At 38.3% G+C, this 13,986-nt stretch overlaps 1 protein-coding gene across 2 annotated transcripts in view; it reads left to right on the top strand.

The window, feature by feature from the left end:
• Window positions 1–12,396, top strand: part of GRM3 (glutamate metabotropic receptor 3) — a 219,379-nt gene extending 206,983 nt beyond the window's left edge. The window contains exon 5 of one of the 2 annotated variants that reach the window (XM_037736532.1): window positions 11,840–12,396. In XM_037736532.1, coding sequence (XP_037592460.1) covers window positions 11,840–11,954 — 115 coding nt within the window. In that variant the 3' untranslated portion in view covers window positions 11,955–12,396. The remainder of the gene's footprint in view (window positions 1–11,839) is intronic. The other variant, XM_017523084.2, reaches the window with a different exon arrangement.
• The last annotated feature ends 1,590 nt before the right edge of the window (window positions 12,397–13,986 follow it).

Genomic DNA, 13,986 nt, shown 5'->3' with positions numbered 1-13,986 from the left:
ATATTCATTTCCCTCTTAAATACTAGGAAATACGTCGCTTTATAAATCAAAAACATTCCTTAAACTGCTCTGAGCTCATTAGATAAAGCATGTGTTTTACTTGGGTTGTACAATTTATGTTCTTCCAGTGAAAATGTTATAACTTTATTTCATTGGGTAACCATTACCCATATTGCTGCTCGTTTTTTACTTTCTTTTCAGAGGTAAAAACAAAACCCAATGTAGAGATGAGAGTAAGCTAATATGAAAATATGCTTATCTCATTTCCTCCACTTTATTCCTGCATAACAAACTTCTCCATAACTTAAAGTCTTAAAACAATACCTCTTTTTCTTATTATCTCTCACAGTTTACAAGTCAGGAATTCAGATAAGGCTTGGTTCATCTGCTTCATGAGGCCGAGTTTCTTTCATGATTTTAAGCAGAGACTGAGCTGATCTGGAAGATTGATGATGGTTTCACTCGTTTCTGGCATCTTGGCAGGAAGCCTATCCATACTGGCTCCTAAAGAGCATGTTCCATAAAAATGGAAATAGAAACTGGCTTGGCCAGGAAACTGGTACAGCATAACTGGTACCATGCTCATTTATCAAAGCTCAGGTTCAAGGGGAGGTGCATAGACCTCACCTCACAAAGAATCTGTCACCATTTTAATTATGCCACACTTTCCAAATCCCAGATTAATCCAGTACTGCATCTTACCAAGAATTACATTGACGACACAATCCTGTATGATAACAAGAAGTTACCCCAACTGGAAAGTACAGCCATATCAATTCTAAGTTAATTCTCTGGCAAGAGAGTAGGAGAAATATCTCATTACTTTGGAGACTAGAAGGGTCTCCTGATGGCAGCCAAGGTGGTTGATAGCAGAAAGAGCAATTTTTAAAGCTGAGCAATTGCTTTAAAAAACTGGAAAAGCATAACCAAACTCAAAAGCAGCCATGAAAGAATGAACATGGTTAAAAACATCTTGGAAAACTGAAATGTTTTACACATTGCTATGTGCAAAAGAGTACAATTAAAGTTGTGCCTGATTAACTATATACAGTAGAAGAATAATAAAAACAAATGAAACCTTAATGTTTCTCCATTAAGAATACCCAAGGATCAATGGTTCTCAGATATTTGTATATGAAAAATAACTTCTTTGAAATGGAGATGCCCTGGTCCCACCCATAGATATTCTGAATCATGTGGTCTGGAGCAAAGGCCAAAAATCTGGTTTATAACAGATACCCCAGCTGTTTCAACAGAAGTGGTCCAAGGAAAATATTTTGAGGACCTCTACCCAAACCATCCTTATCTACTTCATCCACTGAAATCAGTGCAGTCAGTGCAGAGAGGTTCTCTAGACCATCAAAGAGGAATCAGGGTTTCAGAGAGGGAGTGGGATTCTGAATTTCCACCCTTTGCTTCATAACACCAATGGCCACATCCTCATGCAGTGATTTCCCAGGCTCCCTCTGGAAATTTCAGGGAAGGCATTTCCAGCATAGAAGAACCTGGACACTCAGAAAATATTACTACAAGTGAGTATGCTCCTTCAAATGACAGTACAACTGAGAGACCTTGAAATCCTAAACTCATACTTTTAATTCTACTCCCACACCCACACACATAAGCAAACATTCTTTGCATCTGGATGAAAAAGAGGTCATTTTTATTCTCTTCTGCTCTAGAAGAAAAAGGGTTTCCCAGAGCTGGTCCCTAAGGACAGGCAATCAAGAACATATGTTGGGAATATAGAACTGCATAACATTTTAAGAGACGGCTGGAAGTACATATGAAGTTACATAGCATAAAACCCCATAGCAGTCATGCAGGTCAGGGTATTGGCACTAATATGATTTTGTATCAGCATAGACTGGGGAGAGAGAGAGATGAAAAATGATGTGTGCTCATGGTCTTCAGAGCTATTATGTACCCAGACTTGGTCCTATAAGGATATTTGTCTCTTGCTCATGGTAACCGTTCAGATGTATGTATGTCATTATCATGAATATCAGCCAAGAAACTACTACTACCTAGTGATGATTTTGGTCCCCAAGGAGCTGTAAGCATATGGAGATTGATTTTCTCTGCCAAAACCTTATTGAGAAAGTCACTTGTCTAGGTTGCAATGTGTGAACTGTTCAATTAATAGAATTATTTATTATCACAAAGTTTTTTGCATTATAGAAAGAAAGTAGTAGCATAAAAAGGTTAAGTGAACAGTTTTCTAGAGTCATGGCAGCATTTTCCACACAGCTACAGCCACAGAAAGCAAGCACGTGAAGACCAGACTTTGGCTTAGTTAGCAGGAGGTAATGGCCTAGTTAGCAGGAGACAAGCCGTTGATGAAGTCTGAATATGCCTTTATAAAATAAAAGCATAGCACGTAATGCCCCAGCTTCTTCTCTATAGTGCAACTCCCAAAAAAATAGCATCATATGCCTGTACTCAGGGAGTCCCACATGACACTATGCACTAGCCTGGCCAGGAAAATTAGCAAGGTGTTTGGTAATACAGACAGAATTGATGGTCTTTCTTGTCACAGGTATATCATACACATAAATCTTTAATGGGCAGTGAAGGAAGAACTAGAATATTCAGCAAGTCAAGCCAGCTGCTTCCATGTAGAATATACCCAAAACATCCAAACTAGGTAAATGTTAATCTATTTTTCCCTTTAGAAAGTCCATATAAAAGAAGCTGGGTGTGGTGGCTTACACCTGTAATCCCAGCACTTTGGAAGGCCAAGGCAGGTGAATCACCTTAGGTCAGCAGTTCAAGGCTAGCCTGGCCCATATGGCAAAACCTCATCTCTACTAAAAAAATACAAAAATCAGCCAGGCATGGTGGCACGTACCTGTGATCCCAGCTACCCATGAGGCTGAGACAGGAGAATCGCTTGAACCCCGGAGGCGGAAGTTGCAGTGAGCCAAGATCATGCCACTGCATTGCAGCCTGGGTGACAGAGCAAGATCTGCTCCCCCACCAAAAGAGAAAAAAGGCAAGAAAAGATAACTATTGGGTACTGGGCTTATTTCATCACTTAAAATCTGTATAGCAACCCCCCGTGACATGCTTTTATCTATGTATCACACCTTCACATGTACCGCCAAACCTAAAAGTTAAAAAAAAAGTCCACAGCATTCCTGAGAACCTCATTCCATTCCTTTTCACTCCCTTTGTCATTATGAATGGAAGAATAGAGTCTCCAGCTATAACAGGTAACTCTACATGTATTAGAGAATTGATGTTTAGTACCTCTCCTTTCTTCTGTTAACACCGTCATTGCGTTTGTTTCACAACTGCTGTTTTCCATCTCTGAAATCATTTTCTCTTTATCTCTGATATGTCCCTAGGTTTTCCTCAAGCAGGTATAGCCCACTCTCTTTAATAACAGTGACTACAAATACCAGAGCTGCAAGGGCCACTTTGGGACATTTATTCTAATAACCACATTTCTAGATTAGAAAACTAGGGCCCTGTCTACCAGATACTTTAAGGAATTTGGTAGCAAGTCATAGGTGAAATTCTCAAAAGCTGCTATATGGTTCCTCTGGCCTCCCTGGATTTGCTGCCTTAGCTCAGTTACAAAATTCAGCTCATAGACTATTCTGACAATGAAAAGCTCAGCATCTGCAACTTCCATTTTTTTAAGTTAAAATGTTACTTTTCAGCTCTATACCTGATGGCATCTTGTTCTATCAGCATGGGTACAGACTCGTATTCCTCTCAAAAGCCCCATGCCAGGGATAAATCATGTCCAGCTAAGACCCGAGTGGTCCACAGGACCAGGCTGCACACAGAGAAGGTGCGATCTTCTAGAGGAGCTACCCACAAAGCTTCTCAGAAAATGTAATTTGATGAAGACAAATAAAATAATATTGCTAGTGGTGACTGACTAAATGTTTATATTGAAGACATAGTTTCTCCCATTATGTAGTTTTTTAAAAAAGCAATGATCACTTTCTTGAATTAAATTACATTGTACAGTTCCACATTCTGTCTTGTATATATGAACAGAATGCAAACGCAGCAGTCCTAAACCAGAGAGCTGAATATTGTATGAACAATACCTATAGCCATGTGTATTTCCACATAACTCCAAGTTTATAAAATTTCTTTGGTAACATGGTGCTATGCTTAAAACTATGTAGATATGCTATTTTAGAAAGGAATGTATATAATAAACCATTGCACATACATTTCTTTTTAGATGCTCAGTTCTTTAAAACAAGCAAAGAGTCCAACATCAATTTCTCTTCCCTATTTCTTTTTTTACTTTAAGTGAAATTCTCTGGACAAAATCGACAAATGGATAGATTTATGTGCCTATATAGCATAAAAATCCCTACCTATATGAGAAAATATATATGCAGGATATGTCTGATCTACCTGATGTAATTTATAGGCTTTTGGAGAGATCCCCCTTAATAAATATATTAGTTCATCCTCACACTGCCATAGATAACTGCCTGAGAGTGCATAATTTATAATGAAAAGAGATCTTATTGACTCACAGTTCTGCCTGGCTGAGGAGGCCTCAGGAAACTTACAATCATGGCGGAAGGCAAAGCAGGCACCTTTTTCACAAGGTGGCAGGGAAGAGAAGCAAGCAAAGGAGGAACTTTCCAAATACTTATAAATCCATCAGATGTCATGAGAACAACATGGGTGAAACCACCCCATGATCCAATCACCTCCCACCAGGTTCCTCCCTCAATATCTGGGGATTACAATTCAAGGTGAGACTTGGGTGGGGACATAGAGTAAAACCGTATTATCAAGTAAATAACCAATCTGATGTGACCTATCTTCAATTCATTCATTCATTGAAGAAGCTTTTGGTATAAGCTCTAGGATGTAGTGATTAACAGACAGAAAAATTGTATACTCATCATATTTGGATTGTAACCAGGCCAGAGGAGGAGCACAGACAGATAAACCAATAGTACATATCAGCTCTTTATAAAGGATATGGAGAAACTAATGGAGAATGAACAAGTAAGACACACTGGAAATGTAGAGTTACTATTTTTAATAGAGTTGACAGGAAGGCCTCTCTGATAAAATGACATTTGAGTAGAGACATGAAGGAAATGAAGGAAGTGAGCCATGCCAATATCTGATGGAAAGACATGCCAGACAAAGGGAACAACAAATGCAAAGGCCAAAGTTGGGAGAACATCAAAGAGGCTCTTTATAAAAGAAAAGTATATCACATAATGCCCAAGCTTCTTTTCTGTAGTAAAACTCCACAAAAAAAACAAAGCAGCATATGCCTGAGAGTCCCCTAATAACACTACATAGTCACCTGGCCAAGCAAATTAGGTTTGAATGTGGCTAGAGGAAGATGAACAAAGGTGGAAGTGAGAGGAGAGGAGGACAGAGAGGAAGTAGGTCATGTAGGACTTTGGAGGTCATTGTAAGGACATTCACTCTTCTATCAAAAGAAATGAGAAAGCACTAGAAGGGTTTCATCAGAGTTGTGGTTTGACCTGACTTTAAAAGCATGAGTTTTAGCTGTGTGGTCAAAATATAAAAGAGGGAGCAGTCAGAGAGATCATTTAGGAGGTGTAGTCCAAATGGTGGTGGTTTAGACCAGAGTGAGTGATAGCAGTAGAAGCTAATAAAGTGTTCTGATACGGTACATAATTTAAAGGTGAAGCTAACAGGATTAGTTCCACTAGAAAGGAAGGCTAAAACTAATTTTATTAGAGTCTAACACTTTTGGTTTTAGACTTTTGTCCCTAGGCATAGTAGCACATGCAATTCATATTAGTTTTCTGAGCCTCAAGGTGAGTAAATTTCTGATCCTTGTCTGAAAACATATTTTGAAAGAAAAGAGGATAAATCACTGATGTTGAGCAAGTAAGAGATAGTGAAAAGAATGCAGAATTGCTAGAAAAGCATAAAAATTGAGCCTTCTCATTTACCAATTATTTATTGGGCATCCTTTTTTGTACTTTCTGAGGGGAGAAAAAGAGAGTAAAAGAACATGATATTTTAAAGCAACATGACGTGGCAACAATGGAGGGAAGTATTTAGTTGAAAACTGATGGTTTGAATGTGACCTCAAATTTCATGTGTTGGAAACTTAATTTCCAAATTCATATGTTGATTGGAGGTGGTATCTTTAGTACGTAACTAGGATTAAATAAGGTGACCAGGGTGGAGCCCCCATGATGGGACTGATGGCTTTCATAGGAGAGGAAGAGAGACCTGAACTAGATGCTTACTCTGTCTCATCATGTGATGCCTCTCACCATGCCATGAGGCAGCAGGAAAGCCCTCACCAGATGCCCAGTGCCATGTTCTTGGACTTTCCAGCCTTCAGAACCATGAGCTAAATAAATGTCTCTTCTTTATAAATTACCTAGTCTGTGATATTCTGTCACAGAAACAGAAAATGGACTAAGACCAAGTGCTATTTTTGTTGGTAAGCTAATTAATTTATATTATGAGTCATAAAAAAGGTACATGCCATACCTTCTTTTTCCATAAATCTTGTCTCACAAGAAAAGAATCACTGAATGAAGAAGTCATTGCTTTCATATAGTTCCACCTCCCCAACTGGCAACTAAATCCTGGATTTACAGATTTTTATCCTATGGCATAATGAATATGATTATCTTAAATCTACTGTTAACAGTTTAAAACCATTACTTGGGTCATAAAGAGGAAGTAGTCACTGAGAATTCAGTCTATATTTTTTCATTTCTTTTCTTTTCTTTTTTGTTTTTTTGGAAGAGACCCTTTTTGACAGACAGGGTCTCATTCACCTAGGCTGGAGTGCAGTGACTCAATCCTAGCTCACTGAAGCCTCAAACTCCTTGGCTCAAGTGATCCCACTTCAGCACCTGAGGCACATGCCATCTTGCCCAGCTTAATTTCTTTAGAGACAGGGTCTTGCTACATTGCCCAGGCTGGTCTCAAACTCCCAACTGGCCTCAAGTGATCCTCTCAGGGTGCAGAGATTACATGCCTGACCCACTGCACCAGGCCCAGTCTAGATTTCTTAATAATGAATTCTTTGCCTTCCACTGTGAAATATTTGACATAGCAAGAATACCAAACCAACGGGCAGTAGTAGTGTCCTAATCTGCCCAGATAACATATATTAATCAATCAACAAATACGATTCTCCTGAAATGGAACCAAGGGACGCTAGCACAAGTAAAATTAAGATGACAAGTAAGAAAAGATTCAATAACAAAGCAGGACACAAGACAACAAGCAGCTAGTGGAAACTGGATTCCATCACCATAACAGTAAAATATTTAAACAAACAGACTTCCTGGGAAAAATTATTTGGGGTCATCAAAAGCAAGGAAATGGAACAGATGGAGCAAATTGGAATGTCTGTCTTGTCGAAATGTTTATTTTTTTTTCTGAGACTGATACAAAGTAACACTGCTAAAGTAAGACTGACTCTCAGCAACCAGTCTCAGCCAGTAAATTGACTAACAGACTTGGCAGCCATAAAGATCTATTAAATAAATATATTTAGCATTGATCGAGAGTCCAATTACCTGAAAAATACAGTAATTTTCTCCAAAGCCTGGCTAGCCCATGCATTACTGGTAGAAGAGAAGTGGATTTCACAGAGCAAGACAAAGCTGCCACTTGGTTACACTGATCTCCAATGTTTCACCAGTTTGTGAAGCAAAATATGCCTTTTGATAGCTGTGAATTACCCTTTTGTGATCAATAGTGGAAGCTACAAGGTCCTTTTCAGCTACCTTAAATTTTCACTTTGAATGGCAAAAAGCATACCTTATCCTAGAGTACCAATAGTTGCTACTAACCCTAAGTCCCAGGAAAGCCAAAAATAAGGCTTCATGCCTCTTATGTCTGGTAGAAAGGATGATTATAGAAATTTGCTTAACCGCACTTAAGAAAATGTGCTAAACTTACACCATTAAAAATCTCATGAGGATTTCATCAGAAAAATAGAAAAAGTTCATCACAAACATACACACACAAATGACAGTACTTTGCCCTTCTACACAATTTACTACCTTGGTGAATAACAGATGGGCTAATATGTGAGGCATACGTAAAATATTTATGAAAAGCAAAGTAATTGAGACAGTAAGCTCATAAAACAATAATCTCCCCTACTATATTCAACAGCACGTGCAAAAATGAGAATTTTTTTTTGCATAAAAGAATTCTGAAGCTACAGATGAAATAATAAAAGAGAAGCAGAAAAGTACAAGTTAGAGTTCCTTTTGACACATTAAAAGGTATTTAGGAGGAAAAGCAGTTGCAAAAAGAATCTTGTGGGTATTTTTGGCTGTTGCTATTTCTTATAAGAAGACACTGAATTTGTATTATCTTCCTCTCAAATAATCTGACTTAGGTTGCACCTTTGAATGTCCCTATGAAGCAGGTGGATGAAACAAAGTTGTTCTATTAACTTCCATAATGATGTCCATGGGGCACATAGTAGATGACTATTTTATACTAAAACTGGAGAACTTTCCATGAAGCTATCTTTTGTAGACTCTGTCCTTCACACCTAGGCAAGATACACCTAATTTTTAAGAAATTAGAATGCAATGGGCAATCTGACTATAAAAGTACACTCCAAAGAATAGCGTTACATCAAGTTCCATAAGAGGACGGGTAACATCCGTGTGGCTTCAGATACAAACTTAAGAGGGGATATTAGAAACCCAGGCCTTAGTACTCCTAGACTTATCCCTGTAAGGCATTATTCCTCTTCAATCACTAAAAATTTCATTTTTAGCCTGCACAGAAATAATAAAGCTTGATCCTGGAAAAGATAAAGAGGTTACTTAAAATGTCAAAGGCAGCATGCCTGTATGGGGAGCTCACAACCTGAGTCAGTTCTCTTGGCAAGGATAGCTGATGGTCATCGTCACAATATGGCTTGAAAAGCAAAAGCCCACCTGTTTTAAAATAAGGCTGCCTCTAGGCCTCACGTTTGCTGGTCACTTCTCTAGTTTAAAAGATTATTTCTTTCTTGAAACTTCCGCTGGTTTCCTGATTCTTTGAAATGCAAACATTTATATGGTCATTCAGGAAATGTTTATAGAGGGCCTATTCCATGACTAGCACTAGAGATAAAATAATGAAACTGATAACTAAAGCCCCTGCATATTTTCTAGTCAAGGCTGTAGGATGCTACACCAAAAATCATAATAAGCAAGAAAAAACTCAGGCAGCAACAACTGGGCTAGGCTGAGTTTCAAAACTGGGTGGTATGACAGATAGTAACTGTTTGGCTATTATTTTAAATTAGGTGGCCTGATGACTGCCTTTTCGAGATAACATTTCAGATGTGGATGACAAGGAGCCAGACACTAGCTGATCAGAGGGAGGAACGTTCCTAGCAGAGGCAAATGTTACGGCAAAGGCACGAAGTTGAGAAACATTTGCCATGTTTGAGAACAAAAGCAAAAAGCAGGAAAGAAAATTTGAAATGAGGCAAACACAAAAAGAGAGGCATGGTCCAAATCACAGCAGGATTTATAAGCCAGAGTAAAGAGACCACACAGGGAAACCACTGGAAGGGCATATATAGGTGACTTATATTTTAAAATACTCTCACTGCTGTAAGAGTATTTTAAATATATTGCAAAAAAGCAACAGTGGAAACAGACAGAGCAGTGGTACAGCTCTTGCAGTGGTCAGGAGGAAGATCATGGTTGCCCCAGTGTGGTAGATGCAAAGAGAACTAGTTAGATGTAAATCTAGAGTTGACTTAAACTGACGATAGGTTTGACATGGGGAAGAGTTGATACAAAAAGGAATGAAACATAAATTTTAGTGTTTGGGCAATTGGCCAGATGGCAAAACCATTCACTGAGGAAACCATTAAATGAGGACAGGTTAGGGAATCAAGGGTTCAGCTTTGGCCTTTGATTTTGAAGTGGCTTTTAAACATCCACATGAAGATGTCAAGTAGGCAGCTGGATACAAGGGGCTGCAGAAAAAGCACATATTGAGTGGCCTAGAGTGCTCTCCTAGGTTTCCAGTAACCCATCTCACTTTGCCTTGCCCTTTCTCTTACCTCATGTAACTTTGATGAAGCTAGTATTAGATGCAATATATGGAAACAATTTATCTAATTAAAGTATTTACAAATAATAAAGCCCTCACATTTTGAATTATGATTATGACCACTTTCCCTCAAGTATTTACCTGGCACATACTGTTAATAATTTCTTCATTGTCACAGTTTCGGGAAATGCAGATTACCCCATACCTGCCCTTGGAGATACTACAGCTTTTAATGGGCTCATATTGTAAAGAAAATTGAACCTGATCCTAACAATAAGATGAAAAAATATCTCCAAAAGAGTTAGCATGTCATATGACTCCAGCGTAACTTGAGGTAGCCACACAAGCTTGACTTCATAGATTTTCTTACATACCTAGCCAAGTAATCAATGCAAAACTCAGGGGCTGTAGATTCCCTCATGGTGGACCTGCTGACAGACTTCAGTGCCACAAGTATAGTGAATACTTGCCCACTGAATGCCATATAATCTCAAATTTCATAAATAGTTGCTCCTGTTTAAGAAAATTAACAGGAATGTTGCACAGGTAAAAGGCAAATGTATGAGTCAATAATATGTCCACTATCAAGCATGAAAATTTAAGCATGAAGCCAGTTTATCTTCATGTTAACTTTAAGAGATGCTCCTGAAGAATGGAACAGATGGCTAGTCAATTTGATTTGGGCTGTGATCAAGTATCCCAGAGGATCGGCTCCTACTGGTGAGAGTACGTACAGGCTAAGGGGTTGTATGAGAAAAACCTTAAATGTAATGAAATGCCATCTCTTTAACCTATTTTCTTGGCTACATGGTTTCATTCCATAGAGAATGGGGCTCCTTGCTTTTGTTCTCATTCAGTGAAAAGAAAAAGCATTAAAGGTGCAATATATACAACTTATCTGTACCTAGGTTTCTCATGAAATAAAACCTTACCAAAAGTTAACAGCTAAGAGTTGTATCTAGGAAATCTGAGTGCCATGAAAAGAAGGAATATACATATCCATATTATATGCATATCATGACAATGTTGTCACTATTATCATTAACAAGGGCACCATCCCTTTGGAGTATCTTTGATAAGAACTGTCATGAAATTGAAGCTTTTAGCACCCCAGCCCTTACTGGTGTTTTTACTGAGGTTATCCACTTGAACAATTAAAATATATCAAACCATTCTCTAAGGGAATGGAGTTCACAGATGACTCATGGACAATATGAGAGTCATCCCTGTATAAAGAGCAAAACTAATTAACGTGCTGAAAAGAGTAAATAATTTAGTAACCTATAAAAAAAAAAAAAACCGCAGTGAGCTTTTGATTTTACACATTGTATTTTAACCAGTTTATAGACTACCAAAGCTAATTTTCAAACCACAGGTGACTTCCTTCAACGATGATTATACTTATAAATTCTCCCATCAAAAGGTGTAGCATTAGTGGTGGTATGTTCCTGGTTGCAAACTAATTTTGAGCAGAACATATTTAAAAATTGACCTACACTAGCATTTGAACCACTTAGCATTTTCCAAAGCCAAGTTAAAATGAGTTTTTATTTTGTTCACATTTCTTTACTTTCTTGGGTTTTCGGAGAACATGTAGTATTTGTCTACATGAGTAAGTTCTTTTGCAGTGATTTGTAAGATTTTGGTGCACCCATCACCTGGGTAATATACACTGAACCCCAATGTATAGTGTTTTATCCCTTACTCCTTCCTACCCTTTCCCCCTGAGTCCCCAAAGCCCATTGTATCCTTCATGCTATTACCTTTGTGTCCCATTTGACTAACGTCAACTTTTCTGTCCCATTTTGTTTTCCAGCCTCCGCAAGCACGTATGTCCCAACGGTGTGCAATGGGCGGGAAGTCCTCGACTCCACCACCTCATCTCTGTGATTGTGAATTGCAGTTCAGTTGTTGTGTTTTTAGACTGTTAGACAAAAGTGCTCACGTGCAGCTCCAGAATATGGAAACAGAGCAAAAGAACAACCCTAGTACCTTTTTTTAGAAACAGTATGATAAATTATTTTTGAGGACTGTATATAGTGATGTGTTACGACTTTCTAGGCTGATTCTAGTGTCCCTATTATTAACAATTTCCCCAGAACATGGAAATAACCATGTTTACAGAGCTGAGCATTGGTGACAGGGTCTGACAGGGTCAGTCTACTAAAAAAAAAAAATACGGTGGCAATATTACGTAACTTTTTTTCCTATGAAGTTTTTTGTAGGTCCTTGTTGTAACTAATTTAGGATGAGTTTCTATGTTGTATATTAAAGTTACATTCTGTGTAACAGACTGATTTTCTCAGCACAAAATAAAAAGCATCTGTATTAATGTAAAGATATTGAGAATAAAACCTTCAAGGTTTTCCAGCATGGTGGATAATGGTTTGTTCTTTTTAAATAACTCAAGGTAATTTGAACATGACTTCAAATCATTTCTTTTAATATTGGAAGAAACTGTCTTAACTGTGCTTTTGTTCACATCTATGCATACTTCAAACTCAAGTTGTTACCCTGCTGAAGAGTTGTGAGCAGGTTCAGACTTCTTTCAGTCCACAATGATCAGAAATTGACTGGTAGCAACACCATATATATAAGGCCATTTCAGTGATAATACACATCCTGGTTTTCTAAACCCACACCTGTAGGGCAGCCCAGAATTGCCCAGATAGAGACATGAGACAACTAAAGAGTTCCTATGCTCAGAATATAGAGACTGTGGCTGCCAGAAAAGATTTGATGGCTCTCATTTCCAAAAACAAGCTAAATTCCTATGAAAGGATTAGCAGAGTATTTCATCATTCCATTAGAAAATCACTCTCACCACTCACAGCTGAATGAGGCAATAGAAATCCAGGATATCTTATTTTCCAATGCTTTTCCAAACCGCCAGTAGCCATGCTCAGGCACATAGGCTTGTCACTAAATTTGAATATTTACTAATCTAAATAAGGGAGTGAAAGCATGGATAAACTAAAACTGGCTTATTCTTACTAAATACTGTCCTATTTCTATCAGTCTTTTTAGTCATAAATCATTTATGAATGTAGGAAAATTTGCTGAGAATCTTTGTGCCAGGTCTTGTTCCAGGTGCCATGGGTAGGGAGTGCTTTAGTTTCCTGTGGCTGGTGTAAGAGCTTAGCACAAACCGGGTGTCTTAAAACAATAGAAATTTATTTTCACACAGGTGGGAGGCTAGAAGTCTGAAATGAAAGTGTCAGCAGGGCCACACTGTCTCTGAGGCTCTATGGGAGAATTTGTTCCACACCTCTTCTAGCTTCTGGTGGTTGCCAGTTTCCTTGGCTTGTGGCCACCTCACTCCAATCTCTGCCTCCATCTTCACATCATCTTCTTCTCTGTGTCAGTTTTGTCCTCCATCTCTCTTACAAGGACACTAGCCATTTGATTTAGGGCCAATCTAAGTAGATACTATGGGTTCATCTCAGGATCCTTAACCATATCTGCAAATGCCCTTTTTTCAAATAAACATTCTGAAGTTCCAGGGATTAAGATGTGGACATATCCTTTTGGGGGCCACTTTCATCCCGTAACAGAAAAAAAGAATGAATAAGTTGTAGTACCTACCTCTAGGAAGCTTAAAGACTAGAAAATATTATAATGAGAGGACTTTTGTGACCCAAAAAAGACAAACTCAGAATATGAAGCACCCACAGGCTAAACAGCCAAAGCCTGAATAATCAAACATAATGATACTATTTAAAAATATCTGAAAATAAGTAACAGGTACACAAAAAGCCAACAGGACTGGCCTTGAAGGAAATAAAGGAATCAGATGTTAGAAATTCTTCTCTTTCTTCTGGATGCATTTGAATCAACAGCCTCATCAATCAATCCAAAACTCACCAGATGCTCCAGGACAATAGTGTTCACCAGTGTCTAATTCCCGTATTCAAATAAGAACCTGGAATCCGGGGGAGAGGAGCTTAAACTGGATAACAGATT

The sequence above is a fragment of the Cebus imitator genome, unplaced genomic scaffold, assembly GCF_001604975.1.
Source record: "Cebus imitator isolate Cc_AM_T3 unplaced genomic scaffold, Cebus_imitator-1.0 Scaffold26, whole genome shotgun sequence".
NCBI lineage: Eukaryota > Metazoa > Chordata > Mammalia > Primates > Cebidae > Cebus > Cebus imitator.
Note: the sequence above shows the minus strand (reverse complement) of the source record. Positions and strands in the feature narration are given on the sequence as shown.